The sequence below is a fragment of the Lathyrus oleraceus genome, chromosome 6 (genome assembly GCF_024323335.1).
Source record: "Lathyrus oleraceus cultivar Zhongwan6 chromosome 6, CAAS_Psat_ZW6_1.0, whole genome shotgun sequence".
NCBI lineage: Eukaryota > Viridiplantae > Streptophyta > Magnoliopsida > Fabales > Fabaceae > Lathyrus > Lathyrus oleraceus.
Window position 1 is genome coordinate 39,725,437 of NC_066584.1, and position 24,973 is coordinate 39,750,409.

The 24,973-nt window shown below is 37.1% G+C and overlaps 2 protein-coding genes across 2 annotated transcripts; one reads left to right on the forward strand and one right to left on the reverse strand.

Annotated features, from left to right (window-relative positions):
* Positions 1 to 743: 743 nt before the first annotated feature.
* Positions 744 to 2,261, reverse strand: LOC127093892 (uncharacterized). Its single transcript, XM_051032788.1, has one exon. The coding sequence runs from the start codon at positions 2,259 to 2,261 to the stop codon at positions 744 to 746; it is 1,518 nt and encodes a 505-aa protein (XP_050888745.1).
* Positions 2,262 to 3,037: 776 nt separating this feature from the next.
* LOC127093893 (serine/threonine-protein phosphatase 7 long form homolog) lies at positions 3,038 to 7,973 on the forward strand. Its single transcript, XM_051032789.1, has 5 exons — positions 3,038 to 3,097; positions 3,206 to 3,915; positions 4,007 to 4,097; positions 4,265 to 4,559; positions 7,750 to 7,973. Exons 1-5 carry the CDS (start codon positions 3,038 to 3,040, stop codon positions 7,971 to 7,973), a joined length of 1,380 nt encoding a protein of 459 aa, XP_050888746.1.
* The last annotated feature ends 17,000 nt before the right edge of the window (positions 7,974 to 24,973 follow it).

The following is a 24,973-nucleotide window of genomic DNA, read 5'->3' on the forward strand; positions in this document are numbered from 1 at the left end:
GTTTTATATATTAATAATAAAACCGTTATTTTTCCCTCCAAAATGTCAATCTTTTTTTGGGAATGATATTTTTCCCGCCAAAAAGTTTTTGTGTTTTTACTGTCTCGGCCAATGATTTGCCGAGTATTCATTTATTAATTTGTGTATAAGTAGCAGAACTTGTAGAAATGTAACTCACACCACCAAATCCTTTCTTTAGTTCATAATGTCTGTTTGTGGTCTTGTATTTTATGGACACGGTGAAAAAATGAGTGTTTGCCTTGATCCGCAATGGAATTTCAGAACACTGATTTCTGCCATCCACACTGGCTTCCGACAGTTGGGCGGGCGTCGTATGAAGGTGAGGAAAGTAGAGTATCGTTGTCCATACATAACGTTGACTGATGCAAGCCCCGATGGTACGTACATGTATTACCTGGATCGTATAGAAAATGATGAAGATGTCCAATGTATGTTTTCGGCACATAGTGGTGAAATTAATAGAGGAGTTGAAGGTCCACTTGTGTTGGTTGTTGTTGTTGATTAGTTTTTTAATTACCAGTTGTGTTGATTGTTGTTGTTGTTTAGTTAATGTGGTCGTACTTTGTAACCAGAAGCCTTTGATTATCAAATGTATTTCATAAATGTTTGTTCCCAAAAGACATTAGAAATACAAAATGGTTTATATATATTATGTGCATAGTAGTTAATAAATAAATAAATAAACATAGTCATCTGAACGGATATTTAAAACAACAAGATAATCATCTGGAAGGTCGTTGGGATGATCCTGCAACATTAGGACATTTCCTACGCATGTGTCCTATTTCGCGACAAATTCCACACCTTCTCTTCTCCTTCTCAACGTCGTCCATCTCGGTTCTAATCCTGGTGCTGTTTGGGCGCCCTTTCTTCCTCCTTCTCATAGAGTCGTCGTGGCAAAGAGTATATCCTTCATATTGTGGCCAATTCTCCTCATGGGGAAGTCCTAGGAAACTCTCCTGATAGACCTTGAAGACGTTACGAATTTTGAAGACGTCTGGAATGTGAATGTAATAGTCCTGGCGTATGCTCGAACATGCTGCGATTACATGAGAGCAAGGTAAGTGAAATGCCTGAAATTTCCCACAGTCACAGTGTTGTTTCCTTAGATCAACGCTGAACATTCCGGTTGGTCGACCGTCGTTATGATTAATCTTCTCTTGGACCATGAAATAAAATCTCTCTCGGTCGAACTGCATGACGTTATGCGTGTTAGCTTTGATGACTTCCTCAGCCATCCCCTTGTTGCAGTTATCAGTGAAAACCTGCCCAGAGGCTAACATTTTTGTCCACTGATGGCCTCTTCTACCAAATAGTGATCCTAAACGATAGTACGTAGATTTGACCAACGCAGTGATTGGAAGGTTCCGGGTTTCTTTCAACACGGCGTTCATTGCTTCTGCTAGGTTAGTTGTCATGTGACCCCAGCGTTTCCCTCCGTCAAATGCCCTTGCCCACTTCTCGCGAGGGATGTTGTCTATCCATGATAAAGCGTCGTTGTTTGTTCTTCGTATTTCCCCCCGGTAGTAGTTAAACGTTGCCTCTGTTAATGCATAACCCATGTTAACAACCATTTTCCGCAGATCCTTGTCTTTAATCTCCCGCATGAAGTTTTGCGCGATATGTCTGATGCAATAGACGTGTGATGAAGGAGGAAACTGCCATCCATTTTCCGGGTTGTTGTATGCACTCTTTATTGATTCATGCCTGTCTGATATTAGGCATAGGTTTGCTTGGGGGGTAACATGCATTCTCAAATTCTTAAGAAAGAAACTCCAGGCTTCCTTTGTTTCACTTTCAACCAATGCGAACGCTATCGGAAATATGTTTCCGTTCCCATCCTGTGCCACAGCCATCAGCAGAGTCCCTCTGTACTTGCCATACAACCAAGTTCCATCAACCTGCACAATTGGTTTACAATACGCGAAGCCACGTATACATGGTCTAAACGCCCAAAACAGACGATGAAATATCCTTTGGTCACCCAAGTATGAACCATCATTTGAAATCACAGGTAGGGTTTGTAATTCTATAATGGTACCTGGAAGATATGTTTTCATTACCAGTATCCACTGCGGAAGATCGTTGTAAGATGTCTCCCAATTTCCATAGAGCGACTCAATCGCCTTACACTTTGCAATCCATGCCTTTTTGTATGATATGATATAGCGGTATTTCTCAACAACATGAGCAATGATAACCTTCACCTTAAGAGAAGCGTCCCGATTTACAAGCTCCATTATGCTCTTGCTAATCATTTCTGAACTGAGTTTTGTATGGTCTTGTGACATGGAAGTTGTTGTGCACGTATGAGGCCCACTAGACTTACCAACTCTCCACCTTGAGTTGCCCTTGCGCAAAGAGACCCTGCATTTGAAATTGCATGTTGCATTTCTACATTTGATGACAAAACGTACACTGTCAGATTTAACCACAGAGAAATCTAGACTACGTTTTATATGCCATTGTTGCAACGCCAGTAGTAGTATTTATATAAAACAAAATCCAAAATCACATGCTGAGAGAGGGGAAACGCGTGCCTTTGAATTACATGTGATACCTCGTCACTTGGAGTGACGAGCCAACACGCTAGGCATAAAGCCCTCGCCATTCCATTTGCCGAGTTGCTGAAGACAACGAATGCACTCGCCATTCCATTTGGCGAGTTGATGAAGAAGTAATCACAGGTCGTCAATCAAAGTGACGAGGACTAGGTACAAAAAAATTTCATTGATTTTTCCCTTCAGCATGGGAATCTCATGTTGCAGGGGAATCCGATTCCATTTTTTTCTGCATGCATTCCATATATTTACATGCAAGGGTCTAATCATACATTTACTACATTTTCTACATGCAATAGTCTAATCATACATTTACTACATTTTTTTATTATTATTTTATCCATATAAATATCAAATAATTCTACACTTCTTACTCATCATTTACCTACAATTTCTATTACACACATTTTCACCAATTTCTATTACTCTCTTCAATTTCTACACTTCCTTTCAAGATGTCTTTCCTATGGATGGGCGAATCACACCGTGGAACGGCGGCAAACATCGCCGAATACGTAAGTCTCATTCAAATATTCATTTTTATTATCGTTTTTTACTATCGTTTTTTATTTCCGTTCTTTATTAGACCAAATATTCATTACTGTTATTTATTTTAATTTCAGCAAGATGGAAATTTTCGGGTTCATTCGCATTCATATATTCAACCAAGTGCGGTTATTATACCGTACTTGGAGCTAGCTGGTTTTGCGAATGTGGCAAAAATTACAAGTCTAAAAGTAGACTCTAAACTCATTGTGGCATTATTAGAGAGATGGAGACCGGAGACACATACATTTCATTTACCAACCGGTGAATGTACCATCACATTAGAGGATGTGAGCATGTTATTCGGTCTCCGAATCCATGGAAAAGCTGTCAATGGGCCAACAAACGTAACAAATGACGTTTACATGGAATATTTGGGAATCCAACCAACCGCCTCGGATAAAAATGGGGCTTCTATCAAAATTGTTTGGCTAGAAGCAGTATTAACGCAACTAAAAAATAACCCTAACCCGTCCGAGGCAGAAAATATTTTACATGCAAAAATTTATATTTTACTTTTAATTGCTACTTTTTTAATGCCAGATAAAAGTCACAATTTGTTGCATTCTTCTTGGTTACCTTTAGTAGGAGACCTTGAAAAATGTAATTCATACAGTTGGGGTTCTGCTTGTTTGGCTACATTATATAGACATATGTGCAAGGCGGCCCATAGAGGAGTAAAGAGCATAGGAGGATGTGTGGTATTACTATCTGTATGGGCATTCACACGCATACCCTTGATAGCCCCAGTTAGTAACGAGGTTCCATCATTTCCTTATGCATTAAGGTAACGATTTACATTTAAATGCAATTTAAATTTATTCAAATTATTTATACATCACTTTAACGTATTTTTGTATTTTTTTTTAATATGCAAGATGGTGCAAACGAGGTATGAATTATCGAACTAATCCTCGACATCATTTACAAGGGTACCGTGTTGCAATAGAACACATGGAAGAAAAAGATGTAAGAATGATTATTTATAATATTTAACTTATTTAAATTTATTATATACATTCTAATATTTATTATAATATTAAACTTATTTAAATTTATTGTATACATTCTAATATTAATTATAATATTAAATTTATTTATTTTTTACATTCTAATAGTTATATTTCTTTTAACAGTTTATTTGGAGGCCGTACATACAATATCCAGTGCCTGATTATAATGACAGCCGAGTCTGGAGTGCAACAACATACATCATATGTTTCTATACCGTTGAGATGCATCAGACGGATCGAGTCAAACTCCAATTTGGATTTGAACAACAAATACCGTCTCCGCCAAGATGTCTAAGTGAACACCATAACATGACTATGGTCAAAGCTTGGGACACGCATTGGCAAGATTTAAATAAAGAAGAGCTGAAAGAATGGAAAAGAAGAAGGCATTTGGTGTTACAAGGAAACTCGGTCAATGGTGAGTCTAAGTCGGATAGACAATACATGAATTGGTTTTTATCAATTCCTTTTATGCACGTTGCTCCGACACAATTTTTGGATGATCCCCGTCAACGTGTAGCTTCCGCAACCCAACACACAACCCAACACACAACATCACCCCCACAACAACATAACCAACCATCCTCCTCAGCTCAACAAACATACCAACACATCCAGACCACCCAACAACACACCTTTTATTCCACCTCAACCCAACACCTTAATCCCCAAACTCCATTCCCTCCAACAAACTACTTTTACAACCAACAATATCAACAACAACCCAACCTACGCCCACCCATACAATACACTCCAATTCCTCAACCCAACTTCGAATACTCAAACCCTCATTCTCAACCCCAACCTTCTAACACCACATACGCACGTCCCACTCCCACATACAACCCTAATGATGTGTATTATCCTCCTATCCAACACACCCCACCCCAAACCTACACACAAACCACACATTCACTACCCAACTTTGACCTCACCGATGACCATTTAATGAGTATGCCTTCTTTTGGCGTTCAAGAACTCGACGTTATGGATATGCCTCCTAACACATCACAACAGCGTCAAAGTCAACAACAACAACAAAACGCCCTTGATGAATTGTCTTCCGACTCCGTCTCCCGTAAGACAAAGACAAGAAGACTTGGGCAAGGGAAAACGAAAAAAAGTTGGCACAAGATGTGGAACAGGCAGTCACTATAGATAAAATGTATTGCTTCCATTGTATCAAATAAAATGTATTTCTTCCATTATATCAATAAAATGTATTTGCTTTCATTATATCAATTAATCATTTTTATTATTAATATTTCAAAATTAATAATATCACAATTTTTTTATTATCAATAAAAACTATAATTATTTACAATTTATTTAAATCAATTTAAAATTATCACAATTATATCAATTAAAAACTATAATTATCACAATTATATCAATTAAATCAATTAAAAACTATAACTACAATTATATAATTAAATCAATTAAAAACTATAAATATTTACTATTTCAAATATAATTATTTACTATTTAATAATAATATCACAATTTCCTTATTATCATTAAATATAGAATTAATATTTAATAAAATATAGAATTAATATATAATTAATATTTAAAAAACAATTATATTAATTATATTTAGTATTTAATATATTATTTAAAATATAAATTAAAAAAAAACGAATTACTTTAATGCCTCGTCACTTGAAGTGACGAGCTTACAAGCTAGAAATAATTCTTCAGTCCCTTGTCAAATGGAATGGCGAGGCCCCACTAAAAAGGGGTAGACTGGGATTTTTTTTTTAAATTGGGATATATTGGGACATTTTTTTCAAATGTGGGCAAGGCAGAAAATTACTCATGTGACATCATTAGTGTGATACTCAGGCTAATGCAGTAATGGCACTGCCTACCATTAAATGCCATGTATTTAACCGTGAAAAATTACCCAACAGTAAAAGTGAAACGATTATTTTTTTCTCTTTCCCAATATTCAATTTTAGTTTTTAACCTTATTTCACCTTTCCATTATAAAAAGTTATAACACATCATCATTCCCTCACATTCACAACTTTTTCTAAAAATCTTAAAATCATCTTCATCTCTCTAAGAATTTTCAACATCTCAACTGCCATCACCTTGAATCAAACAAATCTCAAACCCTTAAATCTCAATGGAGCCCAAGATGATCGGGAAGAGAATGAAAACATGTGCGAGGAAAAACACCACGCCTTATGTTGATTACTTTGATTCTGATTTCCTCTAATGTGGAGACATTCTTCAACAATGATGCCAAGCAACGCTTTATCCAAATCTTCGCATCCAAGAGTGTTCATTAAGAAAGAGATTTCACTTTCAACATGGAGGGTGATGATTTTTGACTCACTGATGAGGTCGAGTGCATCATAACAAGCCATAAGTGGGAGAATCTTGTAAGTATCTAAATCCCTACAACATGCAAATTGTGAAGAAGTTCTACTCGAATATGGTTAACACCTCCCAAAATAGGTTGGATGTTATTGTGAGAGGAACACAGGTGCAATACTTGAAAGTAACCCTCAAAATCATGTTGGGAGTAAAGGGCATGGAAGACTCCTACTAAATGTTATTGAAGACGGTGGACGATGAGGATCTTGATATGTCGAGAGTCTCTCTCTATACCCCAAGCACAACTTGGATGGAAACTAACAAATCTATTGATATGACGGTGCTAAGGATGGATCTACAACCCATACTAACGGCTTGGTACCAATTTCTTAAGCATGCTCTCTTTCCTACTGCTCACAAAGAAACAATCAATAAGTCTAGGTTGTTCTTACTGCGTTGTATCACTACTTACGCTTTGGTGAATGTATTTAATATAATTTGCCAAGAGATATAAGCTAGTTCTAAAAGGAAGAATGGGATGATATATTTCCCTTGTCTCATTAGTGCTTTATGCAAAACAAAAGGAGTTTCAAAGAAAGACACCGATCAAATGTGGTACCTACAGGTTGTGTTTGATAAAGCAACCGTTATGAATTTGCAGAAGCCAAAAGGGGAGGAAGGGAAAGATGAGGTATACTCTATGTCATTAGGAAATGGTTTTTCAAGTAAAAATGAAGACCTCTTGTGGGACATTTTTCTACAAATGCAAAAGGACCAATGAGAGTTCTACTGGCTCTTCAAAGATCAACATAAATGACCTAAAAGATTGTACTCTCTCCACAAAGGTGGATAAACGAATAAGCCTTATATGCTCCCTAATCAAATATTGGGAGACCTCCTTAAAGAAGATAAACATGATGTACATGAGAAGAATTCTAAAAGGAATGCAAGACCAATAGGAAACCAGGATTAAAATGGAAAAAGGAATAAAAGCTTAAAGAAGAACGTGTCTTTTGACAGAAGGCCAGGGACAAGTTTTGGCGCGACTCTAGAAGACCCCCCTATGGAGAAAAAGAAGAAGAAAATAGTCAAGAAAGTAAAAAGCCTAGTGAAGAAATTTACTGAGAAGGTTAGCCCAATAAAATATTTGGATATGAACGTACAAGTTGGTGAGGAAAATATGGATGATGGACAAACTATTAATGACCTAATCAAGAAGACCAACATAAATAGACAAGAGTTGATTGACCATGAGCCCACTGATGAAGAATGAGATGAGGAAGGTGATCATGAAGAAGCTATTGAGAAAGAGATAGATGAGGAGTCAAAAGAAGACAAAGAAGAAAAGAAAGTGGAAGAGTGTCAAGAGGTAGAAGACTCAGACAAAAGTGAAAATAAGGAAGAGAATGTGGAACAATTTGATGAAGAGGAAGGGGAGCAAGAAGAAACATCAGAAGAAGCTAGTGAGGAAGAAGTGAAGGTTGCGAATGAGGCTATAACTGTGTAGGAACCTAATACGATAGAAAATGACATACAAGAATCCAAAGAAAAGGAGAAATACAGGGAAATTGAACAACCTCTCAAGGAAGCAAGCAATATTGAACCACAAAATGAAGAGGTAACACCGGTCTTTCCTACAACCGTCAACAATCCAACTAAAGTCACCAGCTCTGTCAAAGCTAAAATCCAATTTAAATCTCCTAGTCCGGAAAAATTTAAGAGCCCCGTCAAGATGAAAAGCCTTGAAAAGAAGTTTAAATGGACTATCCTTGTTGTCGTTCCAAAACTCGTCAAAGAACCAGCAAAAAGAGAGCAATTAAATACCATTGAGTCTTCTAAAAAACCAAAAGAAAATAGGAATTTTGTTATTGTTATAGAGGTGAGAAGCAAGGTGCAGGCAGAGGATAAATAGGCTAAAAATAAATAAGATGTGAAACAGAGAAAAAAGGAAGAAAAAAAGGAGAAGGCCAACAGAAAAAGTAACTAGCTTCAAGCCTAGTTGGTATTTCCTACTAGTCATTTATCGTTTCTTTTTGTTGTTTTCTAAGTCATGGCATGGCAGATCTCACCAAATAATAGTGAGGACCATTTTCTTACTCTATGTTGGGGGTATGGTAACTTCCTTCATGACTCTAGTATTGTCTTTGATGTTTCAGTCCTTAATGTCTTTGATGTTTCAAGTTTAGTCAATGAAAGTTAAGTGTTAATGTTTGCCTTAATTTTTTTAATCTTTTGTTTCAAATGAAATACATTCACGCACACGCGTGCAGACAGACACTTACTTATATTCATCTAAAAAATAGAAGAATTTCTAAATAGATTTAGAGACTTCTAATTGGAACGCTGACAATATTGGAATAAGATCTTGATAAGAATCAAGTCACCAATTTGTGATTTATTGATAAAACATGTTGCGCCAGAAGAAATCACTACAACATTTTATACTTTAGGCAACGGAAGAATAGACAAAGATTGAAAAACCGTCACCTAAAGGTATCATAAACCACACTTTTTTATGCGTGGACGAGTTTTTTGGCAAAGCGTGAAAAACCGTCCCTTATTTACTTTATGGTACAGTTAGTAAAATGCAGGCATAACATAAACGTCGTCTATTTACTATAAGCGACGCTTATGAAATCGTAGATATAACATAACCGTAGTTTATTCCTTTTATGCCACGGTTAAGATATGTGGTCGTTTCTTATTTAAAAACAACAACTAAAAAGCATGGCCTATTGTTAAAAGGCTACGGTTTTTATTATTATTTTGAACAATATTTTTTAACCTAAGTTTGCAACTAGAATGGTTAAAGATCATAATCACTGGACTACTGACATTTAATCAACATATTTTAAATCTTAAAATATTTTTAAATTAGACTTATATTAATTTATTATGTTATATTTAAATGGAAAAAGGTAAATTTATTAAAATATAACAACCAAAGAGTTGAACTTAGGTCTTTACTTTCAAAGAAAAGATTCATTACCACTAGACAACTTTCATTTCATTAGAATGTTTTTCTTTGAAATTTTATTTATAATTTAATGTTCGTATTTTTTTCTTATAATTTCCTAAAAGCTGATTCATTACAATTGAATCCTAAATTATATTTTCTTCTTTCTCTCTACACAACTTTCTGGCGTTTCTTCTTTCTCTCTACACAATATTATGTCTTTTCTTCTTTCTCTCTACTCAAAGAAATATTTTCTCTATAACTCACATACTCTCACGCCGGCCACCGCACGCTTTCTGCTGCAACTCACCTTCGTTGTATTGTTGCATCATTTGTTACAAACACCTCTTAAGAGTAAGTTTCTCATTCTCATTCTATTTCTCATAAATACCTCTTACCACCAAAATTTTTTGTTGTTCATCTTTTTCATTTACTTCTCTGTTTTGAATACCTTCGTTTTTTCCTTTTTGTTTGTGAAATTAGAAATCGCTCAAGCAGGACCACCGCCTCAAATTATCTTCCATATTTGTCTCCAATGGTGAGTCTCATTCTTCATAAAATTACTCAAATACTTAAATTATGCTAAAACTCTAACCTTCCTATTTCTCCAAATCTGAATTGAAAAATATTACTTTAAATATTTTTTGTTACAAAAATTATTTTGTAAGGATGTCATATAGTTATTAGGGTTTATTATATAAGGGCGTTATAATATTTTAGTGAGATTGTATTTGCTTTCATAGGCTTAACGTGAAAGTTGTTTCAAATTATAACATCAATTGCTTTAAGTTTTTGGTTTTTAGTAACTCATATTATAGTAACATTTTGGTACAAAAATAACTTAACAGAGTTAAAAAATTTAATTAATCATATAAAAGGAGAGACATACTTTTCAAAATAAAAGAAGCTAGGAAGAATATAGTATTATTGTACACTGTTATATCTAATCAACCAAAAATATACAGTTATTTTAATCTTGTTTTAATTTCATAAAACCAAAATGACCTCACATAAGATTAGTTAGTAACCAATTATTAGAGTATATGTCCGTGATTATTGATAGCAAAATAATTTTTTAATTAAGGAAAAATTCAATTAATTCTCCAAAGAGAATAAAAAAATAATACTTTATAATTTATCAACTCAAATAAGAAAAAATTGAAATAATTCTCTAAATAAAATTTTATAAAATATTTGAAGAATAAAATCAATAGAAAAAAATTAAAAGAAGTTGACGTTTGAACAATTTTAAAAAATGCAAGATTATGAAAGTGAGAAATAAAATACTCAATTAGAAGAGTTTACACGAATTGTTTATTACTGTCATACCCCAAAATTCACCATACTCTGATACAACTTTCATCTATCCATGGCCCTACTGCACATGCATGCTTTCATTATTTCATCATCATAATTATATAAACATTCATAACCAAAGACATATTGCATGGGCTCAAGGCATGAATTTTTTAAAAAAAAATAGGTAAATCGATTTGCCCTGCGCCACATCAAAAATAAGTTTTTTTTTTGCAAAAAGTGTATTTGGTTCCCCCCACTTTCCCACTTGTTTTCCCTATAAATAAATGCACTATTCCCCCTCATTTTTCATGCTTTCTAGCCCCTAAAAATTCTGAAAAAATATCATCCAACCCCTCTTCTCCAAACCTAAATCAAAACCCAAAAAAACCTTTCTCTCCCAAAGGTCACCACTACCAACTTTTTTTTCATTTCACATTTTTCCTCAAAATTTCTCACTCTCTAACACTCATAACCCAACCCCTTTACTAAGCTTTCATCACAAATATTTTCATCCCAAACCCCTTGCTTCACATTCAAGCTCAACACCATTTCTACCTAGCTTTTTTCACATTTTTGTGGGTAATGATTTTAACTTAAACTTTTTAACTTTTTGTTTCTTTTTTTTTTATTAAAAATGGTTGCTTGTTCTTGGTTGGTCTTTTGAGATGGTTTAGATTCAAGCTTGCAAAAAATGATTGACTTTGGTTGGTCTTTTTATTATGGACTTATTGTGGTATTTGTTTGGTTGATGAGGTCTATTAAATCATGATCATGGTTGTTTAGAGTTGATTAAATCTTCAATGTTTCAAACCTATCTATTGTTGATCAATAGATCATTCATGATACTTTGAGGCATTGATAGACTGCCTCTATTTTAACCATATTTGGGTCATTTGATGCATAGATGAAACCATGTCTTTACATTAACTTGCTAATTCATTTGCTTATTGTTACTAACTACTAATTACTAACTCCTAACATTTATATTATTGCACTTTATTTTTTTTGCAATTTATTTTATTTTTCATTTTATTTCATTTACTTTATGTCTATGTTCAGTAACTACTAACTTCTAACATTTGTATTATTGCACTTTATTTTTTTGCAATTTATTTTTTATTGTTCACTTTATTTCAAGTATTTTATGTTTATGTTTATTGTTATCTAACTATATCATTTACATTATGCTAATTTATTTACTACCTTATTATCTTGTTAAATAAAAGAGGAATAAAAAAGAAAGAAAGAGAACAAATCACTTTTTAAAAAATATTAATAGATGAGCTTAAGGTTGCATAACTTTCTTTGTTACAAATCTATTGTTAGTTGATTTTTTAATCATCTTCAATACTTTGCATCAATGATAAGCTATCCCTTAATGTGTCATATTTTAAGTCTTTTTGGCCTAAGAAAATAGTCTTAAAAAATATTCATTTTTGTACATGTTACTAACCACTAATTATACTTCATTAATTTTGTTTGTCATTAACCTTTGTTATTGTGATTTTGGTATTATTGACTTATATTTGTTTTATATCATTTATATTCACTAACCATTATTATTGTGATATTGTTTCTTTAGCTTGTAATTTACTTTTATGTTATTACCTTGTAATTTACATTAAAGTACTCATCATCATCATCATTGTACAAATTCATCATGCATGTTTATTTACTTGTTTTTTATTTTATTATCATCAAACATTAAAAACAACAAAAACATGATAAAATGATAAGACAAAAATACTCATTTCACTCTTAATCAACTTGGACTTAGAGGATTTCATTTTAGGACTCTTGCTTGGAGGCTTTTCCCTTATCTTTGTGATACTTTGTGAATGTTGGATTTTATTTGTAACTTACATTCATGTTGTAAGAATGGCATCATGGCACCACCTTAGGGGGACATGTTTGTAAGACCATTATGCTTTGTTTAGCTTAGGTCCCTTTTGCACACAAAAGACTTTCTCTTGGGCTACCTTACAATGAGACTCTTTAATTTTTTGTTGGTTACTTCGCATTCATGTTGCATAAGCCAAATTTCATAATCAAAATAAAATAAACCCTTGATTCAACGTCAAGTGGCATTTTTATAATCAAATTCAAAACACCTAATAATTACGATCATTATTGTGCGCCACGAGCCTTAAGTGGTGGAGAATGAGTGAGAATGGAGCATTCCTACCCTTACTCTGATTATTTTGGACGCAAGACGCTTGGATTGTTGTCTAGAATAATCACCTCCGCCCATAGACTTTAGTACAATATAATCATAAACAGTCTTTCATAAAACCCTTATTCAAGGTAAAAACAATACAACTCATCAAACTCTTTTTTTATGCCTTAGGGCATCATCCCGAAAACCCTTTTTTCAAAGGTAAAATCAACCAACACACAAATATTTTCTACTCCGAACTACGGAGCTCTGATTCCTCATCCCCGAATGAGTGATACTTAGGCATAAGGGCCACAATCCGTGGCGAGCACTATAATAACAAAAAACACCCCCCTTCTTTACACATATTCTTTTGAAAATAAAACAATAATAGATAAATCTCATGTATGTAAAACAACCCAAATGGTTCCCGTTGAGTACCATGGACGTAAGGGGTGCTAACACCTTCCCCTTACGTAACCGACTTTCGAACCCAAATCTCGGTTGCGAGACTGATTCCTTATTCTCTTTTAAGCGCCTCCTGTGCGCGTCTCCTTTCCGAGGGTTTTATCGACTATTTCCCCTCTCCTATCCGATAGAGGTAAACTAAATAAAATTTTGTGGCGACTCTTTTGACTTTGCCTCTCTTTGGCATCTCTTTAGTCCCGGTTTCGTTATCGTGAAATCCCGGTAGCGACAACTGGCGACTCTGCTGGGGACACGAAATTCCCTGAGCAAGTCTAACCTAGTTTGGGTTGTTTCTCTTTTACATACGTGGAGATTTTATCTATTATCTATTTTTCTGTATATATTGCTTTCTTTACTAACCTATGCATATTTTCTTTGTTTACCTGTTGGTCCGAAACCCTGACTCTGTGACGAAGAATTTTTGGAGACAATAATGATTGCAAAGAAAAAAACCTTGTGTGAAAGACTCCCCACCCGAGTCTGAGAGTTTTCTTGAGATAGGAGAGGTTGAGTAGTATTGATCCGCGAGGTGCCTTCCTCGTTAGGGTCGTACGAGAACCTCACTTAGTGGTAGATTCTCTTAAAGGGATTGATGACTGTCGTGCTTTCGGCGTAAGCATCTTTTCTTTTATTATAGTCAATGACCCTAAGACCCCTTTTAGAACCTTTAAAACTATGGCTAGCCTAGACCGATGGTCATGTAGTATAGGCCACCGAGGTGCCTTCCTCGTAAGGGTCGATACGAAGATCTCACTTAGAGTAGATGACTTTGATGGAGCAGTCTCCTGGCAAGTAAATTGACATAAGCGGCTGACAGTCAAGGAAGCCCATGACTCTAGGGGCAGTGTCTTACACCCAATTTTCCAAAAGCCTTAGACCATACAAAGCGAGAACCTTGGTTTACTAAGCATTCATTATTAACTCCATGCTTTGTCACGATGGTCCAAAACCATGAACCCATGCCTAAAAACCTGTGGAAATCTTCTCACCCATTCATTCATAAATAAATATCACATTCATGCATCATTTTCATCTCATAAGCAAAACCTTATACCACCTTCTGTTCTTACCCCACTAGCTGATTTCTCGACGTACACATAGAACTAGAAGCATGTCTCAAGCCACGGTGGAAGAACTCCAACAAGGCCAAACTGCATTGAAGGAAGAGATCAGCCAACTCAAGACTCGGATGAGCTTGGTTATGGAAATCTTGCAAACACTGTTGAAAAAGGAAGGAAATCCCACACCAACCTTCAGGATGGAAATGGTCTCTCATATGCCTCTGTCCGGCTCCACCTTACATCATGAGTTGCCTCAGGGATACCGTCCCCAACCCGAACTGCTGAGGTTTCTTAATCAACACCCAGTGTTTGTTCCTCAGCTAGCTCTGGGGAACCAAATGCAGAATCAGAATTGGTACTCAAGTGGAAGGCAAAACTCTTATGCTCAAAAAGGCCAAAGAAAATCAAAGAGGTCGGAAAAACAGTTTGACCCGAATCCCATGTCGTATGGTCGAATTCTCCCTCTTTTGCTCAACAGACCATTAGTGAAGTTAAGGGTACTAGGACCTCATCCAACATCTCTTCCCTTGAACTACGACATGAATGCTAGGTGTGAGTTCCACTCAGGAGCACCCAAACACTCGATCGAGAGTTGTAAGGCCTTCAAACACAAGGTTCAGGAACTTATTGATTCAAAGGCTATCGCGTTCATACCAAACAGACTGGATATAATAAGAAACCTCATGTTGCCACGTGAAGACACTTCTGCAATGCCACAACCAGTGCTAATGGATGAGGAACAAGAAGCTGAATAAAAGCCTCCTTGGGGACTATCATACCTAAGTTCCTACAAGCATGATGACACCAGTCTACGGTTGAAACAAGGCTAATCACGCCAGCAATTACGTTATCATTCATTTGTTTTCATGTGTAACTTTCTTGCTTTTCATTGTAATATTCACTCTTAAAAACTTGTTTTTGCAACAATGAAATGAATATGCATGTTTTAAGTCAATCCAATCATGTTCACTCTTATCTTACTTTTGTTTAACAACGAAACTTAGAAGGAGAATGATGAATATAAGGTACAATATCTCATTGCATGTATGCTTTTGAATAAACACCTTGTTGATGATGTAAGGCATTGCTTCAAATCCACAAACACTGGAGGTATAAGGATGGTAATTGTAAGACCCCAATTTTGATCCTAAGATCCCTCATGGCATCATAACATTGCATTTGCATAGCCTTAAGGATCATGAGCATCTTGGTTCCCTTTGCCTTTGGGTGGGACTCCTTGTGATTGGTTTAAGATCACCAAGCATGCTTGAATTATACATCATTGTTTCTCTTACTTTTGTTTACTAAAAAAAATAAAAAAGAAGAAGAGAAAAACGAAAATAAATAAATAAATAAATAAATAAAATATAACAAAAAAAAATGGACTTGGGCCTCTCTCATTTGAGCCCACAGGTCCACAAAAACCAGGTTATAAATTCAGAGTTTCAGTGAAACAAAAGGGGAGGCCATTCCTATTACCCTGGCAGGAAAAAGAAAGTGAGAGAAGAGCTGACAGAGTTCAGAGCAACCTCCAGAGGCAAACCCTCAGATTGCTCTGCAAACCTCACGGGTGCAACTCAATTTCAATCGATCCTCCCCAATCAGGTATGCCCTATTTCCACTACATTATACTTTCAACCTGAAATTTTTTGATACCCTTTTAATGTATGTGTTTGACAAGAGGTTTAGGCCTCCTGCCCTTGGTTGCTTTTTGTGAGCTTTTTTGTGAATTTTAATGGCATGATTCATGTGGTTACATTTTGATTTGGGGGCAACTCTTGATTACCCTATCTTGTTTCTCTAACCTGTTTGTTGAGTTTTTTTGTGAGGGCTCACATGACTCTTGTAGAGATAGCCTGGTGTTCCACTTTATTTGTGGGATACCCCCTGGAGGTTTATTCCGATTACCTGTGCTTAATGGCTTGAGATATTTTTTTGTGACTGCTTATTTCAAAGGATGGGAGCTACTTGGATCATCAATATGATCTCAGGATGGGAGCCTGGTGTTTAGGAATTTAACCCCTTTTTTTCCCCATTCTAACCCAAGCCAAAACGTTTTGTGCAAACAATAACTTTTGTTTTCAACATTAGAAACCTAAGCCTTATGCTTTTGATTTTCAAACTTTTTTTTCATAACACTTATTTTGAATTGAACCTTTTAATCCACTTTAACCCTATTTTTGTAAATACTTTTAATTGGTAAATATAACCCATTCAAATACTTTTTGTGGTTTCAATGGCCACCTTCTTAATCAAACCTTTTTTTATAACCATTAGCTATTAGGTTTGACTTATCCTTGAGGTAGATATAATACTCACCTTTATCCTTAGTGATGGAAAATGAGTCTTCCATGCTTATTATAGGGTTAACCCCTCACTAGCATGTTGAAGCTATCCTCACATGGTGGATTTGTGGTTTTAGGTTGAGTTTTCTCCCTTTGATAACAAAAGACCTTAAGGTTTTTGGACCAATCAATTCACCAACTTTTTTTTGAATTTTTTTACCCCGAACTACGAGGTTTTGATCCTAATCTTTTTTTAAGATGGTACGTAGGCAATGGGTTCATCCATTCAAACACAAAATGTAAATAAATTTGTATATTCTTTTCTCATCCCTTCAATCATGTTTGCACAAATAAATTTTCACGAAAAAAAAAACAAAAACCTTACAACAAATGTGAAAAGGGCTCCCTAGGAGTACCTAGGATGCTTTGGGTGCCTAACACCTTCCCATTGCATAACCAACCCCCTTACCCAGATCTCTGACATTTTTACTAGTTTTTGATTCGATAAAACTTTTAGGTTTTTGTTCGCTTTCTAACCATTCCTTTGGATAAATAGAAGTGCGGTGGCGACTCGACTTGTATGATTTACCTTGGATTTAGTCAATATCTCTAATGGTAACGAATACCCCGCTACAGAAAAATGGCGACTTTGCTGGGGACAAATAATTTTCCTAGTGGGTTTTGCCTACTTTTCATATTTGTTGTATTGTATTGTATATTTGTTTTTTGACATATTTTTGTGCAATTTGGGATTACTGTATTGTATGTAATGATTGAATTGTTTGAATATTAATTCCTTGTGTGCTTGGTGATCTTTGTGAGATGAGTTCTATACCCGAACTCAAGTGCACTTAGGATAGGAGAATGGCATAGTCTTGTCGACTTGTATGGAGTTATTCTTTAGCAAGTTGACTTGCAAGTCCATTCACTTGGTGGAGGTTATGTTGGGATCAATAATGTCACACAAGTAAGTTGTGGTTAGACATTACTTTTTCCAATATAGACCTTAGAAGCCAAGGGCCTTAGTTTACCAAACCCATCTTGGCCTATTCGTAGGATGTAGTGCGAAAGTCGTTCAAGTGTAAGATTTGATACGATTGTTACGCGATACTACACTCATAAGAGTCTCTCTTGAGAATATTTTTGGAATACGAGTAGTCGTTCCTCCGATAATATCCAAAAGATGGGATGATGACTATGGGAACCTTTTGTAGAACATGTTTGGCAGGTTTAAACCTTAGTACACTCCCTTTGGGTGGTTCTTAACCTAAACTCCATGCTCGTGACTTACAACAAACCCTTGATTCATGGTTGATCCGTTCATGAATCCTTAATATCAATGGAACTTGGGTGTTGATAAGGTGTAAACCATAATCCACCAAAATGGATGGTTGATATTAAGGATAACATGATCCATCCCATGACCTTTGTTTGGTATGCTTTGCTTGATCATTGAGTGTGATTGTTGCATTCATGCATTCATATCACCAAAATAATAAGAAAATTTTCAAGGAACTTAAGGGGGTTTATTTGCAAAATTTTCAGACATGGAAAGACAAAGAAGGAATACAAAGAGGTACAGCTTCAGGCAACCAAATTTGAAAGAGTTAAGGAATCTGACATCCTATGTATTAGATCCTTTGGGTTTCAAGGCTCGTTTCGGGAAGCTTCTTCCTCTTCTGACCACTCAGGTGGATGAAGGATTGATGAGTGTATTGGTGCAGTTTTATGATCCCTTGTACCGTTGCTTCACGTTTCCGGATTTCCAGCTTTTGCCTACCCTTGAGGAGTATGCTTATCTTGTGGGTATACCTATTTTAGATCAATTGTCGTTCAGTGGCTTGGAGAGTATCCCTACTTCTCAAGAGATAGCTGACATGTTGCACATAGATGAATCTCTGGTTGGTGCTCATATGACTACCAAAGGAGGAATTCAAGGTCTCCCTTCCGAGTTTCTCATTGCTCAAGCTACTATCTATGGGAAGGCCATGAGTGAGGACGCCTTTGAGGCCATATTTGTACTTCTCATCTATGGGCTAGTACTATTCCCCAACATCGACAAGTTTGTGGATGTGAACGCTATTAGGATTTTCTCTACTCTTAATCCCGTTCCGACTCTATTGGGCGATACCTATTTCTCTTTGCATATGAGGAATGCAAAGGGTGGTGGAGTTATTGTGTGCTGTTTGCCTCTATTGTATAAGTGGTTTATTTCTCACTTACCTCAGACGGTCGCTTTCAAGGAGAACAAGGAATGTCTACGGTGGTCCACGAGACTTATGTCTCTCACTAATGATGATATCTCTTGGTATAACCATGTGTATGATGGTGTGCAGATTATTGACTCTTGTGGAGAATTCTCCAATGTACCTCTTCTTGGTACATGTGGTGGGATTAACTACAATCCTGTTTTGGCACGTCGGCAGCTTGGGTTCCCCCTAAAGGATAAACCCAATAACATTCTGTTAAAGGGTGTATTCTTTCAGGACGGTAAAGATCCCCAAGGCTTGAAAGCTAGGATGGTCCGTGCTTGGCGCAAGATTCATAGGAAAGGAAGGAAAAAGTTGGGTCCTAAGAATTGCATCGCTTTGGAGCCTTACACTGTTTGGGTTAGGAAGAGGGCGTCTGAGTATCTCATGCCTTACGAGTATCCGAGACCTACACCTATGATTATGGCTGGGCCTTCAACCCTCAATAATCAAGGAGTAGAGGAGTTGAGAGATGAAGACCGTTCACGTGCCTGGATCCGTGAACGTGAAGAGTTGCTTCAGCAGATTAAGGAGAAGGATGCGTTGATTGAGTTTCTTGAGCATCAGGTTATTGATGACCCTGATGATGTATGGACTTCTCTACTTCCTCAGTCTTCTAAGTTCTGGAAGAGGAAGTATGATCGACTCGCCAAAGAGAAGGCCGATATGGAGGCAGCCTACGAGAGGGAGGTGAAGAGGCTTCGCGCATCTTATCTTCCTGTGTCCCGAGCTTTAGATGATTGTTTCTAGGGATCCATAGGATGATTATTTTCCTTTTCTCTTGTATATGATTAACAACGCTGCACTTCTTTTCCCTAATATTATTTGATGAGATATTTCCATATGTGATAAAATGCTTAATATTTCCAAAATTTGCAAATAAAACTCTAAAGTTCCTTTGAAATAAAAAACAAATCATATGCACAAGCATTGCATGCATCATATACATAAGCAGGTTTTGTTTTCGGTCCCTTGCCCTGTGGTCTAACTCTGTGTCCTTCATTTATTTTGAAGACAAGCTGACTCACCGGTACTACACTAGAGCCAATATTTCAAGACCATGGATTCACGAGGCAGGCGCTGTGACGTCCACCCTACACCAGAAACTGAAATTCGTGAAAAACAAGAAGCTGGTGGTGGTAGGGGGAGAAAGGGCTCTCCTGGTTAGCCATTTGTCTTCCTTCTCTTATATAGATGCTAAGGATGAAGTTGGAACTCCTTTCCAAGCTTTATCTATTGCTGAGCCTATTGAGAAAAGAACTCCTTCATTTACTTCCTACAAAGATGCAAAGTTGGCCATTGAGCGTGGTGCAACCACTGGTTTAGGAAAAATGATTGAGTTAGAAGACAACGAATCCCGGGCTGGCATAGGTTTTTCTTCTGGTACTTTCAACAAGCAAGGTTTATTCAAGAGTGGAGGTTTCATCCACACTGGTCTAGACGAAGAGACTGTTGCTGTTTTAGAAGAAGATACAGAGGATTCTGGCAACTTCACCATCCCTGGTGGGGTCTGCAACAATTGGGTCGCTGTGGATATTCCAACAGTTGTCCATAAGTTAACGTAATGATCACTTTGTTTAAAAACCCTTCTCCCATGCTAAAAGGAGGAGTGATAACATTGTTGGCGCATAAAAACAATGATATTTTCATTCAATAAATTCATGTTAACTGTTTGTTTTTCCAATTATTTTCCCTTTTTGCTTTTTGCATGAAATTGGTGATCACATAAAACCCTAAAAAATGGAATAAAATCGGTCTTTTCATATGCATAATGATTTGCCTTGTTTGATTTCTAAAAAGCTTTTCATATCCAAAAATCATTATGTAGGTTGATTTCTAAACCCATTGAACATAATGACCCAACACCATCTCCCAATTTTGAATTCCCTGTATTTGAGGCAGAGGAAGATGATGTTGAAGAGATTCCTGAAGAGATTACCCGTCTACTTGAGCATGAAGAGAAGATCATTCAGCCGCATCTTGAGAATCTGGAAACAGTCAACTTGGGGTCTAAAGATTGTGCGCGAGAGGTAAAGATTGGGGCACTTCTGGAAGAATCTGTTAAGAAGGGGTTGATTAAGTTGCTACGAGAATATGTTGACGTCTTTGCCTGGTCATATGAAGACATGCCTGGTCTAGATACTGATATTGTGCAACATTTCCTATCTCTAAAGTCTGAGTGTGTGCCTGTAAAGCAGAAGCTCAGAAGAACTCATCCTGATATGGCAGGGAAGATCAAAGAGGAAGTTCATAAGCAAATTAATGCGGGGTTCCTAGTGACTTCTATATATCCTCAAGGGATGGCCAATATTGTGCCCGTGCCTAAGAAAGATGGAAAAGTCCGGATGTGTGTGGACTATAGAGACTTGAACAAAGCTAGTCCGAAAGATGATTTCCCCTACCACACATTGATATGTTGGTAGACAATACAGCTAAATTCAATGTCTTCTCGTTTATGGACGGATTTTCCGGATATAATCAGATTAAGATGGCACCCGAGGATATGGAGAAGACAACATTCATCACACCTTGGGGAACATTCTGTTATCGAGTGATGCCCTTCGGTTTGAAGAACGCCGGAGCCACGCATCAACGAGCTATGACTACCTTGTTTCATGATATGATGCACAAGGAGATTGAGTTATATCAACAAAGAATGAAGAAAGCTTTTGATAAGAAGGTCAAGCCTCGTGTGTTCCGAGAAGGTAACCTTGTGCTCAAGAAAGTCTTGTCTTTCACGCCCGATTCCAGGGGCAAGTGGACTCCAAACTATGAAGGTCCATACATTGTTAAGAGAGCCTTTTCAGGCGGTGCTTTGATACTTACAACTATGGATGGGGAGGATTTCACTCGTCCTGTGAATTCAGATGCAGTCAAGAAATACTTCGCCTAAATAAAAAAAAATAAAAAAAGAACAGCTCGCTAAGTTGAAAACCCAAAAGGGCGACTTAGGCAAGAATGAGCGTCTCGGTGGATTGAAAACCCGAAGGGGCGATCCAGGCAAAAGTTAGAGACATGAAAAAAATGAGTATATGTATCCCGCTAGATTGAGTACCTCATCCTGGGGCAATCTAGGCAAAAATTAGGGATTTGGCAAGTAACTGCATCCTGACAAGACTTTGTTCTACAACTGTCATCCGTCAGAGATTCTTGCTCAATCATTATCAACTGAAGCTCCAAATATATCGGATTCAAAATTGGTGGAGAAATGGTCATTATGTTCAATGTAGCCCTCTTCCAATATATATCACCAATTTCAAATTTGAAAAGATCTATGGAGTCTTGCCATTTGCAGACCATCATTCCATCAAATAATTGTGAGCCTTTATCCAATTATTTGCACTCTTATTTGTTTCTATTCAACAAATGTTTTGCATGTTTTGATTGAGAAAATATCATTGCTTTAAAACAATAAAAAATTTCATAACTTGTTTTTAAACAAAGTGAACATTCACAACGACAGAAAGATACTTAGGAGATCCTCAGTGCTTTCCTAAGGGTGGTATGATCTCCAACAGGGTAAGACATTTGTTCATATTCCTGGCATGACTGTATCTTCTCCCTCCGGAACCTTTTGTGGTTTATCCTACCAAGTGGATTGCTTGTTGAGAGTCACCTCTCTTCCCTTCAGCAGAGTAGCAATCTTTCTTCCTCAGCAGCTTGGATCTCTTTGGGCAAGAGCGGTATTTGGTGGTTGATCCCGATAAATCCTTTATCTCCTCGGATAGATTCCCCAACAGAGTTGTTAGTATGGTGGACCTTGTCCGTGATAACTCTCGTCCCCAGCTGGAATGATTGATGATTCATCCCCTGCAGAGTTCTTTGCTTCCTGGTATCTCTGATCCCCAACAGATTGGATACTCTCCGGTGAACTTGGCTTTCTCTCTTGAGATGTAGTACCGGGTGGTTAATTCCTGGACCTGGTTGTGTTAGATATGTCTGTCTGTCAGCATACATCATACATAAACCACGCATATTCATGCATAATTATAACATTCAGGTATTCATGTTGCATTCTTTACCATATATCGTTGTTTGTTGTCTCCTGCTATTTGGTGATATACTTCCCCAAGCAGACGTGTGTGTCTGATCTCTCCATATAAAGTCAGCTCCATAAGTAGAAAGCGTCTATCCGTTCTTCCATATTCCCCACGGGTTATATCCTCGTGGATGTTGATTGTTTTTGTTCCTTCCCAACACATATACTGGGATGGTTTTCCCCATTAAGTTATATCCTCACCGGGACAAGTCTTGATTTGGTATGCCTATCTAGTTTGATCCTAGATCGGTCTCTTGAGACTCTTTTCCTGTTTCCCCGTGGTAAATGAATAATCGCTCAATAATTAGTAATTATTATCCCGAAGGAGTCTGTGGTTCTCTACCCTCATACCCGTAGTTGTAAGTCATATTTCTGTGGTCTACTACCCAGTAACCAGTAGTTGTAAACCCCATTTTGTCCCCGTGCAGAGTTAAACCTTGATTGTTGTTCATCCTAACCGATGACGGGTACTCTCTTTTGTGGTTCTCTACCCTCATACCGGTAGATATAATTCCCTCCTTGTTGGTTATCTTTATACAAAATTCGATATTGACATTCCTTAATTTTTTAGTATACCACCCAGTAACCGGTGATATATCTCTTGGATAATTGCTCTAATTACGCAATTTATCCCCAGCGGGTCATCTCTCGTCTATCTTGTTGTTGTTAGTAACGATTGTTCCTCCCCTGAATTGGTCATCATTATATGCCTAGTTTCGGTATCCCGATGCCTTTTCTTTTCGGTCGATTTATCCTTTATTAACCCAGTAACTGGTTGTGGATAATCGTCCATGCGAGTATATTATCTACGTTTTGACGGTAATAGATAGTATATCTCATGCACTCTTTGGTCGAAGCCTTTTGTTCTTCCCCGGTTGAGTAAGATTCGTACCCCCTTTTCGGAGTCGAATGTCCATCCCATAATCGAGTTTATTTTTTGCCCTCTTTTTGGATGATGAGTGTTTTGGGAATATTCCCCAATTCACGCCTTGATTGGTCATCATTATATACCTAGTTTCGGTATCCCGATGCCTTTTCTTTTCGGTCGATTTATCCTTTATTAACCCAGTAACCGGTTGTGGATAATCATCCATGCGAGTATATTATCTACGTTCTGGCGGGAATAGATAGTATATCTCATGCACTCTTTGGTCGAAGCTTTTGTTCTTCCCCAGTCGAGTAAGATTCGTACCCCCTTTACGGAGTCGAATATCCATCCTATCATCGAGTTTGCTTTTAGCCCTCTTTTGGATGATGAGTGTTTTGGGAATATTCCCCAATTCATGCCTTGGTTGGTCACCTATTATATGCCCAGTAACCGGTATCCCTGGTGTTCCCTCCTCTCTGCTCCCTATTATGACTTTTTGTCCTTTGTGGAGTCAGATTTTCCTGAGTTGAGATATACCTTTTTAGGTCTTCCTCAGATGATTTGGTTGATTGATATCTCTCACTCTTATACCGGTCTTAGATATTCATTCTTCCCGAGCATGTTGTATCTCACCCTCATACCGGCAATCAGATCACATGTCTCCTTGAGCTTATTACCCAGTGTCATACCCCAAAATTTACCCGTTAATGTTACAAGGCATTTTTTAAGGCACTCCAACTCATTGTTCAAGACACTGATCTTAAAAAAACAAAGACCCATCACACAGGTGGCCAAATTCAGAAAATGGCCCAAACTGGCATGCTCGCTAGGCGAGCAATTCCTTCGCCTAGCGAACCCTTCGCTACGCCACTCGCCTAGCGAAGCTTGCGAATACCAGAAAATTCTGGGCTTCATTCTGAGCCCATTAGGTCACAAAAACTATTATAAATACCAAGGACCTCATTCAGAAAAGAAAACGAAAACAGGAGATAGAAAGAAGGCACAACAAACCCTGGAGGCTAACCCAGAGAATTCAGAGCAACCCTAAAGGAAACCCTGAAGGAAACTCATCTGCACCAAGGTTACCTCCGCCCAACTCAATCCGGCGCCAACCCTAAGAGTGACTT